This window comes from Vicugna pacos, chromosome 10 (genome assembly GCF_048564905.1).
Source record: "Vicugna pacos chromosome 10, VicPac4, whole genome shotgun sequence".
NCBI lineage: Eukaryota > Metazoa > Chordata > Mammalia > Artiodactyla > Camelidae > Vicugna > Vicugna pacos.
Window position 1 is genome coordinate 37,492,660 of NC_132996.1, and position 26,535 is coordinate 37,519,194.

At 44.9% G+C, this 26,535-nt stretch overlaps 1 protein-coding gene across 2 annotated transcripts in view; it reads left to right on the forward strand.

Annotated features, from left to right (window-relative positions):
* The window catches only part of INSC (INSC spindle orientation adaptor protein), a 120,341-nt gene that overhangs the window by 54,201 nt on the left and 39,605 nt on the right, over window positions 1-26,535 (forward strand). For both annotated transcript variants that reach the window (XM_031681163.2, XM_072970793.1), the window contains 5 exons: window positions 3,239-3,584; window positions 4,600-4,652; window positions 5,774-5,897; window positions 19,296-19,409; window positions 25,094-25,219. In XM_031681163.2, coding sequence (XP_031537023.1) covers window positions 3,239-3,584; window positions 4,600-4,652; window positions 5,774-5,897; window positions 19,296-19,409; window positions 25,094-25,219 — 763 coding nt within the window. The remainder of the gene's footprint in view (window positions 1-3,238; window positions 3,585-4,599; window positions 4,653-5,773; window positions 5,898-19,295; window positions 19,410-25,093; window positions 25,220-26,535) is intronic.

Genomic DNA, 26,535 nt, shown 5'->3' on the forward strand with positions numbered 1-26,535 from the left:
AAGATCAAATATTTTTCCACCCTCCATATCCCCTTTCCAATCATGTTGGTCTTGGAGCACTCCCTGGGAAGCCTGAGTGGTGAAGGCATATGGAGGCTTCTGCAGAGGGATAGCAGTAAATGTCTGCTGCTCCTTCTTAGGCATATGTCGGGCATGGATAATAAACCAGATACTAAGGACTGTCCCTCACAGGACTGGGAGAGTTCAGATAAACACACAAATTGCAATAGAATGTTATTAGTGCTTCCATGAAGGATGCACGGAGAGGTCGGGGGCTCTGAGGAACAGCTGATGAACACTGACAGAGGCTTTTCAGAGACATTAACATTACAGCCGGATATTGCAGGGCAAATAGGAGCTTTCCAGGTAGAGAAGAAGGAAATGGGATTCCCATCTGAGAGAGGAACTGTCTGTGCAAGGCCACAAGGGGTGGTAAAAGAGCACTATGTTTGAGAAATAGGGAAGTTGAGTGAGCCTGGAGTGGAGTGTGCTTATGGCAAGGGTGCTAAGAACTGGGGAAAGATGGAAAAGGGAGATGGGTGGGGAGGGAGGCTGGGGCCAGATCTTGGAAGCTCCCCATCTGAGCCTCAGGAATTTTGACTTACGGGGCAGGGGGATGTCGGCCAGGAGCCACCGATTACTCACACAGTAGTGTGACTATATGGGTCGACCCTATATAGGGTAGTAAGTGTATGTATGTATAGAAAGTTCTCCTACATTGTTGGGGGAATGGGACACATTGCTGCTTTGGGGAGCCAATATGGGAGCATATATTGAATTTCAATTCTACTCCTGGGGATCTGTGACATAGAATGAAGATACTGATATGTAAGGGCATATGTATGAGGGTGTTATAGTGGCCAAGAACTGGAAACAAAGTAAGTGGCCAACAATGGGGAAACAGGTTAATAAACTGTGGTTTATCCACAGCATGGAACTGTTTTCAGGCATTGGAAAGCATGTTTTAGAGCCCTACCGGATAACTCGGAGGGGTTTTCATGTTGAGTAAGGAAATCAAAATGCAACAAAATGTGTGTACATTATGGTCCCCTCTGTGAAATAAGTTAGGGTCAGAAAACCTAACAAATGTACATGTACTTAGATATGAGTCCATACAGGAATGTATGAGTGTGGAGAAAAATATGGAATGACACTAAGTTACCTTGAGTTGGCCAGGGCTGGTGGAGGTAAGGATTGTGGGAGTGATAATAAGGTGCAGAGGAGTAGAAATTGTCTGCAGTCAAAGAGTGCATGTCATACAGTCCCACTTCTGGAAAGTTAAGTGTGAGCTCATATAGACAGAATGGGCAGCAGGGCACTGTGATTTCAGGTGACTCTGTCTCTTTATCTATCTATGTATACAAATTCTTTACAAAATATAATAGCTATTTTCACAAAGAGACAGGGAGAAAGAAAAGTCATTGGTGAGTTTTTTACAATTTAAAAAGCAATTTACTATAAGAAACCACATGTACAATCTCCATAGTTAAACATTATAAGCCTTGTGGTTAAAAATTGCATTTAAAAGCCTTAGAGTCAAACAGCTGCATAGTTTAGAAAGGCCTACTCTTTCTCATTAAATAGCAGTAAATATGAAGATGTGATTTTAAGCATAGAGAATAAAAATCAGGTCTTCTCTTTGTCCCACATACAGCTCTAAAGGATCCTCCTACCCCCACCCTCCACTGCTCTTACCTCATGTCCTCCATCTCTCTCTCTCTCTCTCTCTCACTCTCTCTCTCTCTCTCTCCCTCGGCCAGGTTAACTCTAGCCTTCTTGTTATTTCTCACACATCTCAAGGACACATGTGCCCCAGGACCTTTGCACTTGCTGTTCTCTCTCCCTGAAACAGTTGGTCGTCAGATACCCACATGACTCGCTCCCTTGTGTCCTTCAAATCTTGGCTTAAATGTCCCTTTCTCAGCAAGCCTTCCCTGATTCACCTATTTTCCATTGCTATGCCTACTCCCTCCCACCCCTCACTCTCTATTCATTCCTGTTCTCTTTTCCTTCACAGCACTTACCACCTCCAACGTATTGCTTATTATAGGCATTGCTTATTTATTTTGGAAATTACTTTGTCCTCTCACTTGAATGTAACCTTTGCAAGGAAAAGGATTTTTATCTATGGTTTACTGTTACAGCTCAGGGCTTAGAACAGTACTTGGCACGTTGTAGGCACCAACTACTTATTCATAGAATGAGTGACTAACTAGTGGCAGTTGGTGAATGGCTGGAGGCAGGTACGATTAGCGACAGAAAGACTAGTTGGAAGACTGTTGCAAAAGCAAAGGGACTTGAGTCCAGCCTTGAAGATTAACAGTGTGTGTCTTCTTTCATAACCTTCAAATGAGGTTGAAATCTATTGTTTTTGAATTTCTCATTACTGTGTCTTGATTCTGTAGGCATCAAAAGTGCCACAAGTGGGGAGGCTTGGCATGTTTATGTCCACTCTTCCCACAGAGTCTGGCACTTATATGATATTAAATATAATTCATTCACCAGTGTTCAAAGCTTCAGTAATGATCTGATATTACCAAATTTTATTTGACTAAGTGAATTTTAGAGTGAATTTTATTTGATAAAGACCTTAGGACCTAATCTATATTCTCATGCTGTTGTACTAAACAGAGTTAATTTTGTTCCATTACGAAAGTAATCTACACACTTATGATAGAAAATTTGGGGATTAGAGAAAAGTTGAAAAAAGATGAAAGATTTTTTTAGTTTCACCACTCATAAAGAACCGCTAGCATTTTAATGTTTCTTTTAAATATTTTTGTAGATACAGCTTTTTAATACAGTTATAATAATTGTGTTTACATTTTTGCATACTGCTTTGCATACTATGTGTTTACTTTATTAGTGTACACATTTTTCTTTGCTATAAAGTTTTGGAAAGCATTATTTTAAAAAGTGTGTATTATATAATCAGTAGCTGTACCATAGTTCACTTGACATAACTAATATTTGATGTTTAGGCTATTTCTATTCTCCTCTTATTGTAAAGATTATCTGCTACTCTGTCATACTTCATTGCCTAATTTGTCTAGTCGTTTGCCTTCAAAACATCTTATTATCTGTAAGATGGACATAATGAGAAGAGGATTAAGGTGAGTGAATGCAAGAAACAGTGATGAGCGTACAGTAGGTGTTTCATAAACAGGTGGGTTGGAACTGAAACCCTTGGAGACTGTGGAGTGTGAATAGCCTTCCTGGTGCTGTTCTCTGGCTGCAGGCTGCACCTGATGCAGGTGGACTCAGTCCAGCGCTGGATGGAGGACCTGAAGCTCATGACGGAGTGTGAGTGCATGTGTGTCCTGCAGGCCAAGCCCATTAGCCTGGAGGAGGATGCACAGGGCGACCTTATCCTGGCAGGCGGCCCTGGCCCCGGAGACCCCCTGCAGCTGCTGCTCAAGCGGGGCTGGGTCATCAGCACCGAGCTGCGCAGGATTGGGCAGAAGCTGGCCCAGGACCGCTGGGCGCGCGTCCACAGCATGAGCGTGCGCCTGACCTGCCACGCCCGCTCCATGGTCAGTGAGTACAGCGCGGTCAGCAGGAGCTCCTCGCAGGAGATGGGCCAGGTCAGTTGCCTAGCATGGGCATGGGTGGGCACTCGGAATGGGGTTGCCTTTTGGAAGAGTGGGTCTGAATCGCGCGGAGTCTGGACTCTTCCTGCCCCAGGGACTTCCCTCCCCTTCCAGTAAAGCAGGGAGGACAGTAAGGGCCGTTACTGAGTAGCTGCTCTGTGCTGGGAAATGTTTTTACACGTATCTCATTTAACCTGCACGACCTGTGAGGCCATCATAACCACCTAAAGACACCGGGCAATGGTTAAAGGCACCCACTTTAATGCCAAACTGCCTGGGGTCATATGTCAGCTCTGTCTGCTGTATCACTTTGGCAAATTACTTAACTTCTCCGTGCCCCAATCCCATCATCCTAATGAGTATAATAACAGTGTTTATTTCATAGATCTGTTGTGAGGACTAAGTGAGTCATTACATATAAAACATTAAAAACAGTTGATTAAGTTGATTAAAAATGTTAGTTAATAGTATTGTCCTCACTTCAAATGAAGAAACAGAAACTCAGAGAGCCTAAGTAACTTGCCCACAGTTATACAGTTAGTGGTATCAGCGGGATTCAACCTAAGGTTCTGTGAATCCAAAGCCCATGATTTTGAATCTTCTCCAAGTCCAAAGTGAACCATTGAAAAATCCCCTTTGTCATTGTTCCTCTTTCCTCTGGCATCATTTTTGCACCTTAGTGCTTTACCCTTCTCCTTGTTCTACTTCACACCCAGTAAACTTCTATTCATTCTTTGAAACCCAGCTCAAATGCCCCTTCCTCTCTGAAGCTTTCCAGATCCCCCAGCATAACTAACTGTTCAGTTTTTTTTTTTTGAGCTCCCAAAGCAGCTGACGGTGATCTCTTTTGCCACATCCACCAAACTGTGTTACAGTTTCCAAACTATATGCCTGTTTTCCAAATTGGATGATTTGATTCTTCATCTGTACGCCCCAGAGGGCCTGGCGCAGCAGTTGGTCCTCGACCAATGCTTATTAAATTGAATAAAATTGATCTATTTTTCTGCAGATTGAGAAGCTGCTGATGGAGAAGTGCTCAGAGCTGTCAGCGGTCACGGAGAGGTAAATCTGGCTTCTGGGTGCCTCTGGACAGCGTCTGCCAGCTCAGGCAGGGGAAGGGGCTGGTGTCTACTCCCTTGGTGACAGTGTGAGCGGGCAGGCCTGGTGGTGGTCTGGGAGTTTCCTTTTGCTAACTTTTATCAGCAGCCTTAAAAGACTCCCTTGGGATTTTCTCCTCCATTTTCAGGCCTGGGAGAATGTAAAAGGCAGAGGAGTGGCCCCAGCATAGGAATAAAGAGGATTCTTAAGGGCTGGTAACAAGGAAAGGTTTCCCACAGCTTTGAGAAGCCCCCAGTTCCCAAAGTCAAGGCAAGGTAAAAGCAGACAGCCACCCTTCTACTCACAGACACTGTGACAAGGATTTCACAGACACACACATGCCCATAGACAGATACATAAACACACACCTGTGCAGTCACAGAAATACCCTCGCACCCTCCTGTCCGTATCTCACACACATAGACACACATAGGTCTACACTCAGACACGTACACACACCCGGGTGTGTGCTCACACTCTCCATCACCCTTTCCAGCCCCCAGGCTCTGGGAAGAAAATCTGGAACTTGGTATTCCCGAGGTCTCACATGAGATCTTTGGCTTTCCAGTATGGAACATTCTCAAGCCACAGGGATCGACTGGACCCTGAGCCCTCGTTCTTTGTGTGTAGGGAGAAAACCCTCAAGCCTCTTGTCTGCACGCTGCAGGTGGCCGTTTCTGAAAGGCTCAGAGGCACTGCTGTCTGTCCACCTTCACAGTGAGCACAGCGTACCTGACACACCAGCAGCCCCTCTGCAGCCCCCATCACCCATCCCTAGACCCTGGCTGTGACGATGGTAGATTCTCCCGGCGAGAAGCCCAGAGGGATGGATTTGGCTACTTTGTGATGGCCTTTCTGGTGCTGTGGACTGTTGGCTGCCATGTCAGGCCCGCACTTCTCTAGGAGGCTGGGGGACGAGCCAGCCTTGGAATATTCCATCTCTGACTTCCCGGGAGCTGATGTCTTCTTCCCAGGCCACTTGCACCACCACCAGGCCTGCAGCAGGCCCATATCTGGCCCCTGAAATGGCTCTGGGCTGACTGCCTGGCCCTTCCGGGGGCCCACCCTGCGGTTTCTTTCCCCAGGTGCCTCCAGGTTGAGAACGAGCACGTCCTGAAGTCGATGAAGGCCTGTGTGAGCGAGACCCTGAGCACGCTGGGCCAGCACTTCGGCCAGCTGCTGGAGCTGGCCCTGACCCGGGAGGTGCAGGTCAGTGCAGGCTGAGCTGGGGAGGTGGGCAGAGGGGCAGGGCCAGGCTGGGGGAAGCTCTGGAGTGGCCTTTCTTGGGGGACATCATCCTTGGATCACCAAAGTGAACTCCAGCACCTGAGAGTCAGGACTATCAGAGCTAAGCGGAGGCTTCCTGAGAGCATCTAGCCCCAATTGTGCATTTTCCAGATATGAAAACTAGAGCTCAGAGAGGGCAGAGACTGACCAAAGGGCACACAGCAGGGCAGTGGCAGAGCCCGGTGTCTCCCAATTGCCCTTTCAGTATTGCTCCCACCACCTTAAATCTTCTCTGTTGAGTTATTGTTCACAGTGCACACAATGGGTCCTTTTTGTCCTGAAGGACTTGAGGTACCTACATGGAGCAAGTCAATTCTGGAACTCTTGACAATAGAGAAGAATCTAGAAAGGTCACCTAGTCTAGCCCGTGCCTCTAGACAGGCTGGTGCATGATTCCAGAAAGAGTGAGGTCTTCGGAGCCTGACAGACCTACTTTCAAATTATGGTTCATCCTGGGACCTTGGTCAAGTTCCCTGACCTTGTGGCCCCATTTCTCCTCATCTGTAAGGTGAAAACCTTCCCCGGAAGAAAAGGGAGAGGACTAAGCAAACAACATATGAAAAGTGCTTAGCACAGAGTGTGGGTTAAATAAATACATGTTATTTCCCTCTCCTCTTGCCTTTTCCTATTTTCAAAGCCTCCCAGAAAAGCTGATTCCATACGGTTTTCATTATGAAAGGTATTTACATGTTATTTATAGTCACAGAAATACTGTCACATATTTGCCATTCTTTTCCCACCGCCGAAGAGAAGCTTTCCACAAATAACAAATCCCTCCCCATATCGGCTTCTCTCCAAACTCGGCCTTTCTACCTAGCCCAGACTTCTCCGTTCTCTTTCCTTGTGTGTCTGGCTCATTCTGTACATTGCACGGACCTTTCTGAGCCAGTTTGCCTGCCAGTCAGTGCAGCTGGCCCCACGCAGCCTCACCCTCCCAACCCAGAAGGGTCTGTGAAGTCCACTCTCCCTGCCTCGAGAGTCTGGGACAATGGGAAGGACGGGCCAGGGCTGGGGTGCTGGGGCTGGCACTTAAAACTGATGAGCAAATGCTGACGGTCACATGTAGTGGCAGGTAGTGGTTCAAGCTGGGACCAGTGTCCCAAACTGAACCACCAAGTCCCAGGGGGACCCAGTGGAACATGGGGCTGAAATGGGTGAAGAAACCAAAGGAGTGATGAGAGAGGGTATAGAAGTTAGTGGCGGGGAGGAGGGGAGCCTGGAGGATTTTCTGAGCAGGAGCACAGGTGCCCGCTGATGCTTCTTATGCCATTTTTGTGCCCTCTTGCCTAGCAGTCCCAGATTCATTTAGTGGGCTGAAATGGAAGCGTTCTGTTGGGTTGTAAACAGAAGCCAGCTGGATCTGGAAGTAGTCCTTGGCTCTCTCTACTGGGGTCACAGGGTAGGGTGTCTTTTTGATGCTCTAGGTCACAGAATCCTGGGAAAACTCTTTGGACTGTCAGGAACCTACTTGGGCTTTGTGGGCTGTGTATCTGACTTCCCAGGGCACTGGGCCCGTTCTGTTTTTCCTTGTCCTGATCTTGTTCAGGGTGGAATTCCTGATCTGGTACTTCTACTTTCCTGGCTAAACCCTGTTCCACCCCCCGGGTCTGCCCACCTGCATCGTTGATGCTGAACCTGGGAGCTGCTGGATCAGCTGCTCCTTTCTTAGACCTGAGCTCCCATTGGCCCCCCTCCCCTGGCTGGGGAGGCAGTGTCTGTCCTCCACTCCTCTGTTAGCTCCCTGACAACCCCTCTTCCCGCCCACATGCCCTATGGTGTCCTCTAAGTCCTCCTACGGGCTGAGCTTGCTGTGCTGATATTTCTTGGCTGATCTCTAAGCCTTTTAATTTTTTAATTCTTTATTTTTTATTGAAGTATAGTCAATTTACCATGTTGTGGTGTACAGCATAGTGATTCAGATATATATGTTCCTCTTCATATTCTTTTTCATTATAGGTCATTACAGGGTATTTACTATAGTTCCCTGTGCTATACAGGAAGACCTTGTTGTTTATCTAGTTCATATACAGTAGGTAGTATCTGCAAATCCTGAACTCCCGATTTATCCCTCCCCACCTCCTCCCCCCCCCCACCCGGTAACCATAAGTTTGTTTTCGGTGTCTGTGAGTCTGCCTCTGTTTTTTAAATAAGTTCATTTGTGTCCTTTTTTTTAAGATTCCACATATGAGTGATATCATATGGTATTTTAAGCTTTTTTACATTAGAAAGTTTCCACACAGGACAGTGGTAACATAAGGAGATATACTAGCTAAAGGACAGTAGTCCGTGTTCAGTGTTGTGAGCATGTTATTTCCAAAACAGGTGACTCAAATACTGCTTTCTAGGATGTTAGCAATTATACCAGGATTCTGTATTTGAGATATCTTGATATAAACGAACTTAAGCTTAATTCTTTGCATCAGCATTTCTCTAATGACGTGCTGTTCTGCATTGCGAGTCTTCTAAAATGTCCTCACACATTTATAGCATTTCTTGTCTGACCTGTAGTTTCCACAGACAAGAATTTGGGGTTGTCTTGTTTATGGACATATATCTAGTGACTAGAACAGTACGTGGCATACAATAACCATTCAGTAAAGATTTATTAATGAAAGAATATTAAGTGTATTCCAAACTTACACAGTCACAGATCTTTTTTATCCTTAAAGTACCCATTCACTTATTCAGGGAAGCTGGTGTTTCAGGAACCGCAATTTGGGAAATGCCTTTTTATGCACTAGGGAGCCATGTAGGCTCTTGAGCAGAGGAACAGTGCTCTTTCCGCCCCCTACCTCCACCATGGATCCACAGTTCATGGTGGAATGGTGCTTACGTCAAGGGCAGTGATCATCTATCACAACTTTGCGCTGGTCTGCTCCATCCTGCAATGTTACGCTCAGCTCCAGACCCCAGATGTGTCACTGCAATGATTGTGCTCAGAGGAGGTTCCTAGGAGGATGGGGAAAGGCTGAAGATTAAGTTTTGAGGGTAAGAGTTGAAAGAGCAGGGATGTTTAATCCAAGGATGCACACTCTGCCACCTCCAAAGCTCTGTGCCTTGGGCCCCCGAAGGGAAGAAGGACCTTGGGCCAGTGAAGCAAATCTACAGGACATTCCATGTAAAAAGGAGTTTGCAAAGCAATCGGGCTGCCCTACAGTAGAAGGGGCTGCCTTAGGAAGTCCCCATCACTGAGGTGGGAAACTCATACCTGGAAGGACATCGGCAATAGAGGAGGCTGGAGTGAGTGACTTGCAAGGGTTCTTCCAATCCTGATAGTATGTGAATTTATGAATGTGAGCTTTGTAGGTAGTGGACTGTGCGTGGCATGAGGAGGCATCAGGGTTCAGATGCTGACTGTGCTACTCACTGCATAGGCATACTTCAGCAAGTTGCTTAATTTCCTCCCCTCTGCAGTGGATTGCTGTTAGGATTAAATGAGACAACAGAGGAGTGGTTGGTGGCACTCTTCCAATTGTGCCAACTTCTTTATCCACCAGAGACCTGTTCTGCCTTCAGAGAAGCTCACAACAAGCTTTGCTAAAAAGAGCCTCCTAATCACCTAATTACTGTTTATTGAGATAATTTAACTACTTGGTGGGCATGGAAATTTAAGGCTTAGCTGTTAGGAGCCACCGATGGGAAATTAATGAGCATTAAGGATTAGAGTTGCTGGGATTAAAGGATTAGCCATGTGGGAGTTTAAGAGGAAAAGACTTAGAAAAGTTGATTTACTTGAGGATGACGTCTAGGGGACTTTCTGCGGGTCCTTGACTTAGTGTCATGTGGATAGGTGTTATATGCATTCATCCTTCCGTTGCATCAATCAGTTTTTATTTTAGTTTAAAATAGCACCTTTGTTCTTATAAAACTGGTTAGGGAATGTATCTCTGGCTCTGTGGCTAAGAGACCTTGTTAAAAATATGTCTCATAGCCAAATTCTGCCCCTCCATCCAACCCCAGTCCCAAGCAGAGCTGGACAAACTCAGTCCTCACCTGTGGCACAAGCGCCTATCCTGTGACAGAGGGCAGACACTTCCTAAGAGAAGAGAGGCAAGTGCTAAGCTGAACATACTCAGTTCCTTCTTCCCAACTTGCTAACTCATCCCTACCCTATCAGCAAAATGACATGGAGAGGTAGGGCTGAGGCCAGCAGAGGTGGTGTTGCTGAAATCCCTCCCGAGCGGGACAGGAGGAGTGGGGATTGGCCTTATCCGTGCAGCTGTGGTCAGGCGGGGGTGTGGCCAGGCTCCTTGGAGGAGGTGGGCGGCTGCCTGTGAGGCAGTCTTTTCCCACCTTCATGAAGCCATTCTTCCAAATAACAAAGTCTACTCCTTTGTGGATCCTTCTGGAATCATAGTGGGCAATTTAGACTTTGATCCCAGAAAGCTTGGAAAGAACTAATAATATTACATTCATTAAACTGACTCTAAGGAGATTTTGTAACTAAAGCTCAAAATTTGCTTTCCTGTTCTATTTCCCACTCTCAGATTTTGCTCAGTTATGTTGTCCAACATACGAAGTCACAAACTGCAGTGTGATTAAATACAGTAATATAAAGATAATCTAAACATACTTGCCAGGATGAGAAATTTAAAGCTGTCCAAAATTTAAAAATAGTCTCCTATCTCATTTTAAAGGTCTTTGGGAGAAAAATAAAAGTGAAAGAAAAAAGCCAGAAAACTGAATCTCTTTACTCTTAGGAGTAATTCAAAGCCCCAGATTCTTAGGTTAATAGAATTCTCTTTGATTTTCTTATTCTGCTCAGTTTAGCCAGGAGAGCAGTGTGTGTGTGCGGAGTCTTGTTCCCTTGCGCAGTTACAGCCCAGGGTCTCTCCAGCGATGGGACCAGTGTCTTCAGGGCTTTTCAATTTATACTGATCTTTCTCCACCATACTTGAAAGTGCAAAAAAATTAATACCTTGAATATACAGCATTGTCACAGCACTACTCCTACACTCACAGAAAGTTAAAACAAGCCAGTCCTCAGTCCCTAGGGCAGGAATTCCAGTCAACGTGTCTTCCTAAGACTCTGTCCTTAGGGTTGCTGAAGACCTTAATAGACACTCATCTGCAGTTGAGAAAAAGAGGGTGGGTGACAGATTCCATCTTGACTGTATCTGCAACAGGACGTCTATTTATTTTAGTTGTCCGCAGTCCACAGGGATTTGTGAACATACATTCACCGGGGAAAAGCGTCCACCATAGGTTAATGGTGGTACAGTGTTTACCGTATATGGGAGAAAAATGTCTCCTTTCTCATCGAAGGGCATGTGATACATTTTCTTCTTCCTGCAAAGCCAGTCATCTGTAATTCCCTCACAAAGACTGGCTTGACTTGCATTCTTTCCCATTCAGCATTTTCAGCATTTCTTAATTTTAGCCTCCCCCCTAAACGTTGTGTTTCTACCACCCCAGGCTGCACTGATTTGGGCTGCCTGAAGTGACTTGTGCCGGTGGTCTGCTGCTTCCAATGCACTGTATTCTCCAGGTTCCCAAACATTTCTTAGGAAAAATGCAAGCACGTATACTTTTAAGGAAACCAAGTTCCAGATCTTCAATTTTCATTTCTTTTCTTTCCTAAAAACAATCCTCCCAATGAGACAGGTTTTACTAGCCCTTCTATTATTTACAAAAAGAAAGCATACTCTTCACCCATCCTAAATCTTCTAGTGCATTGCCCTTTTTTTGCACAAACCGTGTTGTGGGAGTAGGGAGAGCAAACCAAAAAGAAGCCTCCCTTCCTGAACCATAAACTTTTAGGCTTCCGTGAATTATTTCCATGCTTTTTACATATTTCTGTTGAGAAAAGCATTAGAAATTGTGTGTTTTGCATAGTATGGGGATTTTCTGAATCCAGAAGTATGGTTGAATGATAGAGAGAGAGAGAGAGAGAGAGAGAGAGAGTGTGTGTTGGAGGGGTAGTTATGAACTTTTCCAATTATCTTATCCCTTCCATCTCCGTTTATTCTCAAATCATGCCTAGCTCTTGAGGGACATTCTCCTTGGACAAAGCAAAGAAAGCACAGGTAGGACAAATCAAACACTCACCATGGCTTTTGGGGACACTTTTTATTTTTATTTTTTATTGAAGTTCAGTCAGTTACAATGTGTCAATTTCTGGGGTACAGCATAATGTCCCAGTCATGCATATACATACATATATTTGTTTTCATATTCTTTTTCATTAAAGGTTATTATAAGATATTGAACATAGTTCCCTGTGCTGTACAGAAGAAACTTTTTTTAAAATCTATTTTTATATATGGTGGCTAACATTTATAAATCTCAAACTCCCAAATTTATCCCTTTCCACCTCATTTCCCCTTTAACCATAGGATGGTTTACTATGTCTGCGAGTCTGTTTTTATTTTGTAGATGAGTTTGTAGTGTCCTTTTTTTTTTTTTTAAGATTCCACATATGAGCGATATTATATGGTATTTTTCTTTCTTTTTCTGGCTTACTTCACTTAGACTGATGATCTCTAGGTCCATGTATGTTGCTGCAAATGGCATTGTTTTATTCCTTTTTATGCCTGAATAGTATTCCATTGTATAAATATACCACAACTTCTTTATCCAGTCATCTGTTGATGGACATTTGGACATTTAGGTTGCTTCTATGTCTTGGCTATTGTAGATGGTGCTGCTATGAACACTGGGGATCATGTATGTTTTCAAATTAGAGTTCCCTCTGGGTATATACCCAGAAGTGGGATTGCTGGATTATAGGGCAAGTCTATTTTTAGTTTTTTGAGGAATCTCCATACTGTTTTCCATAATGGCTGCACTAAACTACATTCTTGGTGGCACTTTTTAAATGCAAAAACTCCTTTCAGCTGTATCTTATACTCAACTCTAAGATATGTCAAAAGAAAAGTATCTTTGAAGAGCCAAAGACTCTCAAACTTAATGATAATGATTCTTTTAAATATAACTGGAATATTTTTGAGAAGGACCACATTTTTCAAGATGTACTGGATAAAATTCACAGATATCAGTTTTGCATGATTTTTCTTTTCAGATTTGATACATATTATTTAAGAAAGCAGTTAAAGCCTACTTTGTCAAAACATTTTATAAAATATTTAGACTAATTTCTACTTCCTGTTAGCAAAAGATATAATTAATTGCTAGCAGCTGTACTAATTAGATTTCAGTATAAATACTTTTCTCCTTCTTTAAATACATATGGAAGTTTGATCATGAGAGCTACTAAAAACAGTTGAATAATTTTGGATATTTTTATTCTCAAATCTTATTTAATTATTACCTGAAATTAAACAGCATATATTCCATACATATACACATCTATTTGCTGAAGAACTACAATGCCCTCTATCATATTCCAGATTTATAATTAATTTACAGTGTTAGCTATTACTTTGCATTATGAAAAGCTTAATAAATTGTTTTATCTTGGCTTTTGAACATATATAAGTAAATCAAATTTTATTTTAGGTCTATATTATTTTAATATTGACAGTTTTTAGCATTTTCCCTTACTGAATGATATCCATAATTATTTGTCAGCAATTTTTAGCATTTCTTGGAACACATACTAAAATTTTTTTAATTAAAAATGAAGTCAGGTCTATATTGAGAAAAAGCTAAGTTGACCTGGTTGATGGCTTGAGTAAAAGAAATGTCTTTGCCAATTAGGTTATAGGGTAGGTATTTTCCAGAAATTAAATAAGCAAAAACTGCAGCTTCAAGGTTTTTATACAACATATTTGAAACATACAAAAATATTTGATTAAAATTGTATTGGCAATGAAATTAACAATATTTTGATTTTCCTAATCCTTTCTGAATAATTTGGGTAATCCAAGGTGCTCTAAGTGAAAGAGTAGTGGGTATAATTAACAGTTATTTGTTAAGTCTTGGTAGAGTACTTCTGGAATTCTTCCCAGAAATTGAGATAGTGAGTGAATGACTCTAATGATTGGGTAAAAAATGCTTTTGCAAGTCAAATGTTTCCAGTTCTTTGCTTCTACCAATTTATAGGAGTAATCAGCTGGAAGATTAGAAATAGTGTTTGATGATAGATCACAATGTGGTTACATAACTCAGAATGTGCTCAAAGGGCGAACAACTTGGCCATAAGAACTCCTTCCATTCCTCTTTATTGGATTTATGGTAACAAGATTCTTCAGGGTTTATATCTAAAAATATAGCACTCAGCCAGTATTCAATCATGGATAAATAAATGACTTAGACTAAGAAAGATACAAAGCCTCATTCATCTTGTTAAGAGCTAAATTTGTAATAAAATTTTAATTTTATGATTGATAATTACTTATCAAAATTTATCATCTATGTGGTATTGACCAAGTGTACTGATAGTAATTGTAACACTAATTCGACTAAGAAGAGATTATTTTTAAACACGTAGAGCCTTATAGTCGCAGGAATTAAAGTTTCAAATTTCAGTGATAAGTATGCTAAGGGTGATCAGTAAAGTACTTTGAAACTTAAAAGTATTACATTAAGATAAAATTCTGAGGGAGAATTAGAATGGGAATATGAACTTAAAGATGAAAAGAAAAAAGGCAAAATGTTCAAATGTTAAGAAAGATTATTCATGTATTTTTAAAACGGGTGGTGATAGTATCAAGTTGTTTTGGTATTTGGATTTCATTGAATATATCTAAAAGAGTGATGTAATGGTTTTTATTTTATGTCAGTATTTATAGTCAGCTGGAAATTACATCCTTTCTAACTTTGTTCTTTAAACTTATGATGAAAAGTTTTGTTTGTCCAATTAAAAATGTGCAAAGGGCCATATATTTTAGAAAGTTCTTGTAGGGCTAAATGAGAAAATGACAGTAGACCCAGGACACACAGGCACTCTGGTTCTGTAACAGGATGGCTGTTGGCCCTGCCTCTCGTCAGAGAATCACTTAAGCCTCAAGACCCTGTCTTCTCAGGAGGGTTTCCTGGTGATGCTCCAGAAGTCTGGTCCCTTATGGGCCCAGTGGAAGCCCATCCCTCTGCCATGGGCTTCTCAAAACACCGTCTTCCCTTACCTTTTGAATGTTTTAGCCTTGAATAATATTTGTTTCTGCTACATCTTTCTCTCTCTCTCTCTCTTTTTTTTCCAGTAGTGACTTATGTTTTCAGTTTTCTCTTTCCTTCTGTGAATTCCCTTCACCTTTCAGGGAGACTCAGCTGAATTTCTAAGAGTTTACCCTGCTTCTCATGGAGGTCTCTTTTCTTCTCTAACTCATAGAATGAGCACTATTTGCTGGATCTAAGCAGCTTTCTCGCTGTGACTTCGTTCTCTTTTCTGGCACATTCTTTTGTGTTTCCAAAGTCCTCTTTCAGATTTCCCTTATTGAGAGAAATGAAATCAGTTAAGTTCTGGATCTGCCCCAAACCACCAGTTCTAAGAGATCTTTTCCACACCGGCCTCTCTAAATTGGATATTCCCACCCAGGAGAAATTTTCCCATCAGACCAGTAGTTAATCCAAGCCCGGATTCAGTTATTATTTTGTCTGTCTCCTCTTTAGGATGTCTGCTCTTTCTGTGCCTTTCCTCAGTGTCCTACTTCATGTGTTTCTCCAAAATGTTCTCCTGGGACACAGGCAATCCTGTGTCCTTATTTTAAAACCTTTTCCTTTGAATTTGTCTAGTAATCCTTTGACCATTTCATGCTGATCTGTGTGATTTTTTCCTGTATTGCAAAACTCTACAAAGACATAACAAACAACCCCAGCAACAATCATTTTTGCTGTATGTCACAATTTTAAGGGTCAAGAATTTTGGTGAAACTTGGCTGCATAATCCTTCTGCTCCATGCTACATGAACAGAGGTCTTTTGGTGGTATTCAGCTGGCAGATGGTTTAGAGAGTCTTGGAAAATTTCATCACATCCACGGTGCCTTGGAGGGGATGGCCAGAAAGCTGGTCTCAGCTGCGAGTATTGATCAGGGATCCCACACAAGGCTTCTCTAGCATGACAGTCTCAGAGTTATCACACTTCTTACCTCGTAGCTCAGGACTCTAAAAAGAATGTTCCAAGAAGCCTGGATGGCAGCTTCAAGGTTTCTTGTGACCTAGTCTTGGAAGTCCTGAAACATTACTTCTGCCAAGTGCTGGCTTCTATTGGTCAAGCAAGTCACTGAGTTCAGCCCAGATTTACAAGGGGGGAAATTAGAATCCATTGCTCTAGTGGAAGAGTAGCAAAGAATTTGTGACCATCTTTAATTTACCCACATTGATGCAATCCCCTTGTATGGCTGGGCTGCCCTAACTGGATCTGTCTATGGCATCTCTAACTGAAGCTTAATATATTTATTTAGGTTTTTACTTATTTATTCGTTTATTTATTTATTTTAATGGAGATACTGGGGATTGAACCCAGGACCTCTTGCATGCTAGCCCATGCTCTACCACTGAGCTATACCCTCCCCTCTCTGAAGCTTTCGAAAGAGGTTTCATAATATTTTCCTGCCTCCTTCTGAGGAACTTATCCCAGGATTCTGTGTGAGAATTTATCTCTCTTGATAAATATCACTGGGCTGTAGTCACTCTTTCTGATGGAGGAAAAAATTACAAACATATCCCTCCTTTCAAATTCTTCATCTAGAGTACTTTCGGTTGTGCGCCTCTCCTTAACCCTTTTTTATCCCTTTCTCCAGCTCTTCAAGATCTTTTGTTTTGTTTTGTTTCATATCTGCCTAGACTATCTTTAAAAAAAATTTTGCCATTTGATTTAATCGATCTATCTTCCTTTATGTTGTTTCCATTCTTAAGCCAAAGTCACCTGTTAGAGGAGTCCCCTGTCCTGCAGTGACAGGCTCACAATGGTGTCCCTGCCGTGCTCAGTCCCCGCTGGCTGGGAGGAGCTCGGGGGAGTATGGCCCTAACAGGAACATGGTGGTGGATGTGGAGAGGCAGGAGCTGGGCTCTCGGTCACCTCTGCCCCCTGCAGCAGAAGCTCTGGTGGACACAGGGTGGAGTGTTGTAGATACTAATGGAAGCCGGGGTGGAGAGCTGTGCTGCATGGTGACGGCGACTCATGAGGCTGGATTTTCTCCTTGTCTTGAGACTTCTGTCTCCACTAGTCCCTGTGAGGACCTGCCAGCATTGAGAGACATGGATTCACTGACTTTGGAAAACAGGAAGTTGGATTCACAGGGGTTAAAGTCTAACTCTCCCACATACCACATATATAACTTTGGTCAGATTTCTGTGTCTCAATTTCCTCAACTTGGAAGGAAATCTTGAACAAAACTTTGGAGAGCCCTTCCAGCTCTGACGCATTGTGATACTTAGAGCCTTGATGATTTCCGTGGAGCCTTTGATCTTGTATTTTTCCAAATTGATCCTGGTGAAAAGGGTGCTTTCCACTTTTCATTGTCAGAGAGCTGACTCACTGAGACATCTTTGAGGTGTAATTGTGGTATAAATGGGTAAAGACGTTAACAAGAAATTATCCTCAGACATAAATGGTCTAATAGCTGCAGATGATTGCAAAAGACATTGGGTTTGAACAGTTTAACGTAATGCTAATTTGCTTCAAGTGCAAACACTAATCAGGAACATTAGGTAATTATCATTTAGGTATAGGACCCCAATAGTATGAAGCCTGCATTTTCGTGTTAGCACTGATATCACTTATATAACTGCTTCTGGTAACGATGGGAAAGGATTCTAAGAAGCACATTCATTATAGAGACTTGCAGTGATGAATCTTGGGTTAATTTTACCTTTTGTTAAAATCTTATAAGAGACATCTATCCAATCATAGGGAATAATTTTTATATTTAATACAGTCTGATTAATTGCACATGTAATCTTGGCTGCTATATGTAGAAGACTAGCATGTTGCTATGTGTGAAGAATTCTATGAGTTTGAATAAGGAAGAGCTATTTACCTTAATCCTCAAACCACCTTTGTAAAATTTAAATCATTTTACAAATGGGGAAACTGAGGCATAGGAAGTTTATCTCCACTGCCCAAGGTCACAAGATAATAACTGCTAGCCATTTTGTTTTGCTTCTGTGTGCCTGGTACTTTTAGAAGTTCTTTATATATATTAGCAACTTTAAGAGATGGGTACAATCACCATAAGAGAGAGCCAGTTGTTTCCACCATCTTACAGATGAGGAAACTGAGGTGTAGAAGGGCTAAGTTATGTGCTTTGGGGCACTGAGGCAGAAGAGGCAGTGCCAGGATTTGAATCCAGGCAGTTTGGCTCTGAGGTCCATGCTTTTGATCATATCAACACTCCCTCATCAACATACTGTGTTAAAAAAAGGCAAGCTGGCCCTGGAATTCAGGTCTCGTCATTTCCTTGTGTCTTTTCTATAATAGCAGGGTTATTTGAAAGCAAACCTATTTGAATATTTTCAAATAAACATGGCAACTGAAACCGCACAAGAGGCTTCCCAGAGGTCTTACTTTCTTGCACAAGGCCCCTAAAGGCAAGTCTCCCCCGTTTCTATTGCCACACCTCCCAGGAGAAACTTAAGCAACGAGCATTAATTAGCAGGTAGGAATCATTTGAATCACATGCTTCAAATCAAATGGCTGATTATGAAGCGGTTTTAAGCTACGTGAAAAGCTTTTTCCGAGAAATCAGCTAAACTCTTCTAGGAATAATCTTCGCTCACTTGTTGGTGACTTCCCTTTGCTTGTCTTCCTGGGCCTCTCGGGGTCCTGTGCTGGGACATTCCCAGCTCTCTCACCACCAGCCTTAGGTCCAGCCTTCATCAGTGTGGCATTCCTCTCTCAGCTACCCATTCTTTGACAGGATTCCAGAGTTGCCATTTTGGTCTGGCTTATCCACCCAAGGCGAGTGTCCCCTGAGCAGGAAGCTGCTATTAGAGTGTTTCTCTTGACTCATCTCCTGAACCCGTCACCCAGCTGGAGTTTGCCATTAGCCACTGGCCATCCAAAATGAGCAAATTCTTTGGTCATACCTGTAGGAACTTATTAGTTTTCAACTTGATGGTTTGTTTATTTAACTGATGGTTCCTATTCTCAGTAGGAGCCCACAGAACAGCAAAAAGGTGCTTGCTGAGCCCATCAGTGTTGAGAGCTGATTTTCTGATTAACTGGAGCAAGGCACATTCATTGTCCATGCCCCAGGGGTTTGAAATTATCCCGTGTTCCTGAAAAGTAGCTCAGACCTCATCCTGACTCATGTCTTTCCCAAAGCTGGATGGAACCTCACCATCGTGGGACAGTGGATGGGGCAGGGTTGTAGATTTCAGGGGCCTCTTAGGAGTGTGGATCCACTGGTATTCCACTAAGGAAGACAGGCAGAAGGTAGGTGAGTGAGTGACCATCACACTTTACTCTCTTTTCTTAGGCACTGGTGAGAAAAATCGATGCCTCGGACAATATCTACACCACGGAATCCACCACAGGGAACCTGTTCAGCCTGACCCAGGAGGGGGCTCCCTTGTGCCGCATCATAGCCAAGGTGAGTTCTATGGTTGAGGCCGAGTTCACAGGTCAGCCTGGGGAGAGTGTGAGAAAGCTAGTTTGGTGGGAACAGCTGGCTCAGGAAGCCTGTCTTGGCTCTAGCTTATACTTGCTGTGTGACCTTGGAAGAGTTACCTCCCCTCTCTGGGCCTTTTGTCTCCATCTTTCATAGGGACTAGTCCCTCTGATTTCATTTCCCACTTGAGACAAGAAGAGGGTGCCTCCAGAGCCTCTATCATCTTTGTTCACGTGGTGTCTATTATAAATATCAACCCTCCTTCCTCATCTTCACATACCCCACCAAACCCAAGCCAAACATATCCCCTAACCCAGGTCCTGGGCTGGGTCTTGAAAATGCCTGCAGCCATGGCAATGCTACATGAGGAAAAGACAAAATTGAGAGGAACAGTGGTTTTCATCAGTTTCCATGGGTGTTACAATTCGTTAACTTCATGGTCAATTTGCCCCTGCATTCAAGGTCCAAACACTTAGAGCAAATACAGGCAATTGGGGAGCCCTAGGACCTCACTAAGGTCTTCTGCTTAATTTTTGCTTTTTATTTTCCACTTGAAAAATGACATTACTGTCGGGGATAGAATGATGATCTAAGTGGAAGCAGTTATGTCCTTCAGTAGACTTAAGATGCCAGTCACAGGAAGATGCCAGTCACAGGAAGTCTTCAGCTCGGTGGTTCCCAGTGCTAACTCTGAATCACCATCCCTCAGGGAGGGTTTGGAAAACACAGATGGTTTGCCCCACCCAAGATTCACTGAGGTCCTGGCGTAAGAGCTGGGAAGCCGCACTGTAACCAGCTCTCCAGGTGATTCTGAGGGGCATGGTCACTCTCAGAAGCACTGGTCTTAGCCCTTAAGGAGATCTGGATGAGCAGGGCTTGTCAAGTCTGGTCCAGGGAGAAGTAAATTGTACAGAACAGCAATAGCTAACGTTTGAGTGTGCTCTCCCTGTGCTTAATGCCTTGCAGACGTTTCTTTTAAATCACAAAATCACCCTGACAAGTAGGAGTAGGTGCCATGTTGTTCCCATCTGTGGTTGAGGAAATGGTTTGAGAGACTTCCTCAAGGTCACATTGGATAAAGAGTAGAGTCAGGATTAGAACCCAAGTCTCTTTAATTCAGACTTCATGATTCTAAAGCCCACAGTGGAGACTTCTGGTTCCACTCATGGCCCTTCAGTTTCTTGGGACAAAGAGGGGTCAGAAGTTCTCCACCCCATATGCATATTAGCATCACTAGGGAGCTTTAAAAATCACCGCTAGTAAGTGACCAAGCTGGAATTTGATGCCTGGCTGTTTGGCAGCAAAGACTGTGCTCTTGCTTGCTGTTCTGAACTGCCTCTTAGCAGCGCCCCCCACCTTCCTCCTGCCTGCCTCCTTCTCGCCCCCTCCTCCAGGGCCCTCCTCCCCTCTCCACAACCTTTCTTATCTCCTGTGTCCTTTCTGTATGTCAAGCAGTGTGCTGCGCTTTCCATTCGTCCTCTCATCCGATCCTCCCGATATTCTAATGGTGTGTTATAATGATAATTCCCATGTTTAAGATGCTGGAACAGAGGCTTTGAGAGAAGATCATGCACATTAAATGCAGAGCTGAGATTTTAACTAGATCTGCTGACTCCAGAATCTTAATCTCACCCTTCTTATGTCTCCGGTCCTTGGTGGGGAGCAGACAGAGGGTTGAAGCAGAGGGAAGGTTCAGGGACGACTCCCATCTTCTCAGCCTGGAAGACGGCCAGATTATTCCATCCAGCGGAATCGCTTTGTGGGGGTTCTGGGAGTCTCTGGTATGTCCTGCACAGCATCCTTATCCTTCATTCTCAGGAAATGTGCCCAACATGGTGACAGATGTGGGGCAGCTCCCCACAGTGGTCTCCCTCACCACCTCCTTGGGGCCCAGTGTGGTCTGTCTTTGGGCCCTTTATCCATCTGAGCTGCCTCCATGAGATGATTTGGGCAACCTGTCTGAGGTCAATCCTCTCATCCTCTTGGGTTCCTGTGAAGGCCAAGGAATAAACCCAGTTCTCCCTATGCTAGTAGCAAATCCTATCCCTTCCTGAGTCAGAGCACAGGAAACTCCCCTGTGCTTTGTCAAAATTACAACCACCCCCCCAACTCCAGCTCCTCTGTTAGTCCCACCCCCAACCCACGAGCCTACATACCCCACGAGTGGGCCCCTCTGGCTTTATGACAGCTTATCCCACGTCTGTCTGAATAACGCATACCATTATACAGCTGGGCTCTGAGCCCAGAGCTTTCTATAAAATTAAACAAGCCCCAGCCAACAGCGTGATTCTGCCAGCTCAGGCAGTTCCCGGTTCCACTCTAAGCTGAGTGCTGCGTTTGGGTCCTAGATGGGGTTTCAGAGTGGCCCACACAACTATTCCATCTCACTTCCCCTCACCTCTTCCTCCAACAGGTTCTAGCCCCTGGGATACCTTTCATGAGGGTCTGGGACACTCTTCCAACCAGGAAGCCTTCCATAGCCTGACCCTCATCCGGGGACTGAGTGCTTGGCCCTTTCACCCTTGAGAAGAACTCAGTTCTTCTTCCAACAGCTGAGTCATGGAGCTGGCAGGACCCCATTTTTAGCCAAAGGTAACCAGCAGCAGAGCCAGGATTTGAACCAGAATCTCCTCAATCTGGGTTCAGGATTTCTCCCTTCCTCTCCAAGGAACTAAAAATGCTGAGAAGACCATTTTCACAGGCTTAGCAAAGGATGTAATGAGAATCCAATGCAAATGGGTACAGAGGCTTAAACAGATTTCTGCTGGACTCAGCGTCTCCTGGACCAAAGGAAGGCTACCACCTTGGTCCTGGCTCCCAGCCTCCCCTTCTTTGTCACTGTTTCTTCATTGTCTGTTCCAGATGTGAATATCTATCTCCTACCTACCACATCTATCTATCTATCATTTTACACATATAAATAATATTTATACTATATGTATAATATAGTATAAGTAGACTAGATAAAAATACATGCATATATACATATGCATACATACCTAAACACATACATGCATATCAATATTTACATCTGGAGGGAGGTCATTAATGACCAGCAAGGCTCACTGGGGAGACCATAGGTTTCCTGTTTTTTAATTCTCACTTTAAAGAGTAATTTGATTTTATGTCCGAGACTCTCTGAGTAGGGTCTTTATGTGGAACCCTTATCAAATGTCCCCAGAACTGTGGGAAAGTAGGAACGCAGGGATAAAGACTTGTGGAGCAAGAAACCAGAGGGGTAAGTGTCTTGTCCCACACCAGAGCATATTTATATCGGAGTAATGATGTGCATTTAAAATCCGAGTGCTCCTCTCTGACCCTCCTACAGCCTCCCTCAGATTATGCCGGGAGTTCCTGCCCTGTGCTTTTTATCCCTGCACCTCCCGTCTTGTTTCAATACACCTCTACCCAGATTTCTTCCTGCTTTTAACGCTGTCCACCAGACCATAAGTTCAGTGTGGATGAGGACTGAAGTGGTGTCCAGCATGGTGTCTGCAGGAATGAATTTACCAGTCCTAAGATATGACCCTTTCCCGTCCAATGAGCTCCCTGAAAAGGAGGTAGGAATACAGAAGGTGAGGATCACTCTTGGCTGATTATAAAATGTCAGAAATCTGAACCCCACCCCCCACCCCCCAGCGTCGGACACTTTCATCTTGGTCCCTGCAGTGACAGGCAGCAAACTCCTAGAATGCCCAGGGCTCGGAGCTCATCTCTGTGGGCTGTGGGGAAGGGGAGGTGCTTTGTCGAAACAGGGTGACATTTCAGGGAGGCGGTGCCCGGCCGGAGTGGTCATTGCTGCTGCTTCTGGTTACTCACGCATTATCCTGTCAGTCAGTCACTGCTGCGTCCCCAGGACACAGAACAGTGCCTGTTCAGAGTGTAGTTTTTGTTGAAAGAGTTCTCAAAAATCTGACAAGGGATGGTAATTTTGCTGAACCCACCCACCTCCTTCTCCTTGTAATAGCTTTCTCGGTTTGGGGAACAGAGGGCAGTGGGCTCAGTTAGAACCGAGAATGGTGAGGAGAAAGGCGAGTGCCCCTGTGGCCCAGGTCCAGACCACTTGCTCATGCACTCTTTCCTGCTGCTGCCCCTCCGCACCCCTTCAGCCCTCAGGGAAGGGGAGAGGGAGGAAACAGGGCACAGCCAGGTGTGGGGTAGCCAGCCTTCCCTGCTCTGGACGTGAACTCCACGGTGGTGTTGTCTCCAGTTTGCTGGGCGCCGTGGTGAGTCACCTTCATGGTCTGTTGGCTCTCTCATTTTGCTCCGGGAGCTAAAGTGGCTCAGTGATTTTTATAGAATAAAAATGTCCAGTTAGGATGGATGCCTCACTCCCAGATTCTTCCCAGAAGTCCTCCCAGATTTCTCCTGGGAAGTTGCTACAAGGTAAATGTGTCTCCATAAACTGATCTTACAAAAGGAAAAGAAAAGTACATGCTCGCACTCAGGAGCTGGCTATCAGTACTAAAGGGCTTTTGGTTTTTTTAAACAGGACCAGTGTGGACTTGGGGTGATTATTTCACCCATCTGGACTTCAGTTTTTCCATCCAAAAGTGGAAATAAATTATATTACTGCTCTAAATAAACTTCCTTTTTGTGTGCCTGCCATAGTGGTAGGGAGGACCTGAGAAGTCACGGGCGGTCTCTGGCAGAGTGAGACCAGCATGGGGCATCTAGGCGTCAGTTCCCTCCATCTGCTCAGACTTGTTTCTAGAACCTATTTCAGACGACTCCAGGCTTGCTCCACGGTGGTTGCTGAGAGGGGGTTGCCAGGAGTCTGGGAGCAGAGCTGAATGGGGTTGAGCCCGGCCCCTGCACGTGTGCCTGTCCTGGCCCCTGCACTCCCACCCAGCAGCATCTGGGGATCCCACCTCCGGTTTATCCAACGAAGGGTGGCATTACTTCTGGAGCCGGTATCTCACCGCAGCATGCACGGGAGTGTGTGTGTGTTTGTGTGTGTGTGTGTGTGCGTGCGTGTGTGTGCGTGTGTGTGCGTAGAAACCGGGGGGGAAGAAAAATTCTTTCTACTACCTTTCTAGGTTCTCTGGCTGGTATCCTATAAATTGAACTGACAAAAAACAGATTAACGAAAGAAAAAACATCCAAGTTTATGAGCGTGTGCACAGGGGACCTGTCAGAGATGAGTAACTCAAAGGCTTAGTTAGAGCTTGGGCTTATGCAGCATCTTAGCAAAGGAATAACACAGTTTTAGAACAGTAATAAGACAAAGAAAGTGAACCCTGAGGCGTGGCAAATGGTGGGAAGGCACATAGATGGGAAGCTAAGAGTAGATAAAGGCTGGTTAGTGAAGTGTGCTATGTGGATTCCTCTGTGCTGAATTCAGGCTGATAAGGGTCTAAAGTTGTCTCCAGTGATTAACTCTTGTCCTTCCTAATAGAGGGAGGAAGGGGACAATCTTTGTAAATTTATGTCCTGCTTCTGGGCAAATAGGGGGAGGGTAGAGAGCTTTTCTTATGTCTGCTTCTTCTTAAGGGCCCACAGCTCAAAATAATCCTTGAGTCAAAGTGACGTATTTTGGGTGACATATTCTGCCACCCTACAGACCCCAAAGTACAGCTGCTGAGTGAGAGATGTCAGTTATTCTAGAGTCAGCCCCAGGAGAGGTCACATAGCGAGGTCACATGACATTTTCTCTTTCTCGGCAGGAGGGTGGGGTCGTGGCGCTCTTCAAGGTCTGCCGGCAGGACAGTTTCCGGTGCTTGTACCCCCAGGCACTCCGCACGCTAGCCTCCATCTGCTGCGTGGAGGAGGGTGTCCACCAGCTGGAGAAGGTAAGAGGGCAGCTGGCTGGGCCCGGCCTGAGGTCCCTGAAGGCCAGGAGGGTGGCAGGGGAGGAGAGAGACACCTGGCAGCCATCCGGGCCTCTTCACGGAGCACGTCCTTGGAGTCCCTCCTTTCCCCAGGCATCCTTCAGATGGGGCTGCTGGGGTGGTGACTGTGGGGACTGATGACACGTGAAGGTGGTGGAGACTGAGGAGCTCGGCCAGGAGAGGCGGGGACCAAGGGGATGTTCAGCACTTCTTGGGTGGAGTGGCCGACAGGTCCAGGGTGAAACAGAGCAGGAGGCAGGCAGGTCAGGTGGGGAGGGGTGTCGAGGTTGAGGGCGGTTGGCCCTTCATTCATGATAGGACCCAGCTCCTCAGGGGACAGAACGGGCAAGAGCAGGGTGGGCTCGGGTGCCTGGGCAAGCCGGCTTGGGTTAGGGAGAGGCAGGCTGGAGTCCAAGCGTGTGATGGGTCAACATGATGGGGGTGGCCAGGGCTGGAGGGAAGGTGGTGACCTGACAGGTCCAGATGCCCTGCTCCTTGCCAACCTAGGGCAAGATGCCTGATTCCAGCTGCTGCGCCCCACTCCCCTCAGATTGAGGACTGGGGCTGCTCCTCCCCCTGGGCCTGAGTGGGTCTGCGCCTGCAGACGGGCCCTCAGGGACTGAAGCCAGAAAGGCTGGGAGGCTGGGCTGACATTTGAGGATTTCTCAACCACGTTTCAAGGAAAGATGCTGAAAATGCTTATGGAAGAGAGGCAGGAAGGCCTGGGATGTCCTGGTGACACTTGTGGTGCCTGCAGAGTTGGGCGTAGGTACCTTGAGTCTGTCCCTGTGACTGGCCTAAACAAGAGTGAGCCAAGCAAAGGGCTCTCCTTCCTCTGCATCTGTGTCCCACGGTCTGGTCCTGGCTGCCCAGAAAACCTGCCCTCTTCCGCTAGCTTCTTCACTTTGGTCTGGACTCCAAAACAGGTGATCATCTTACATTCTACCCTGCCTCTTTCAAATCTACTCAGGTTGTGGGACAGGGTCACAGAATCACGGGCTCAGAGGTGCTTTTAGCTGAGGATGGAGGGTCCATGGGAAATTGGCTCATTTTATAGATAAGAAGGCTGTGGCTCAGAACAGGGAAGTAACTTGTCTGAAGCCACACAGCAAAGTGGTGGAGGAGCTAGCGCCAGCTCTTTGGACAGAGTGCACCCCTCCCACAAGGTTGAGTGCTCCCTTTGTACTTGTGTGCTTACTTAAGTGGCAAAGTGGAGGAGGGGGCAGTGGCGAGACAGACAGACTGACAGACAGACTCTGTGAAGTAAATGAGCATTT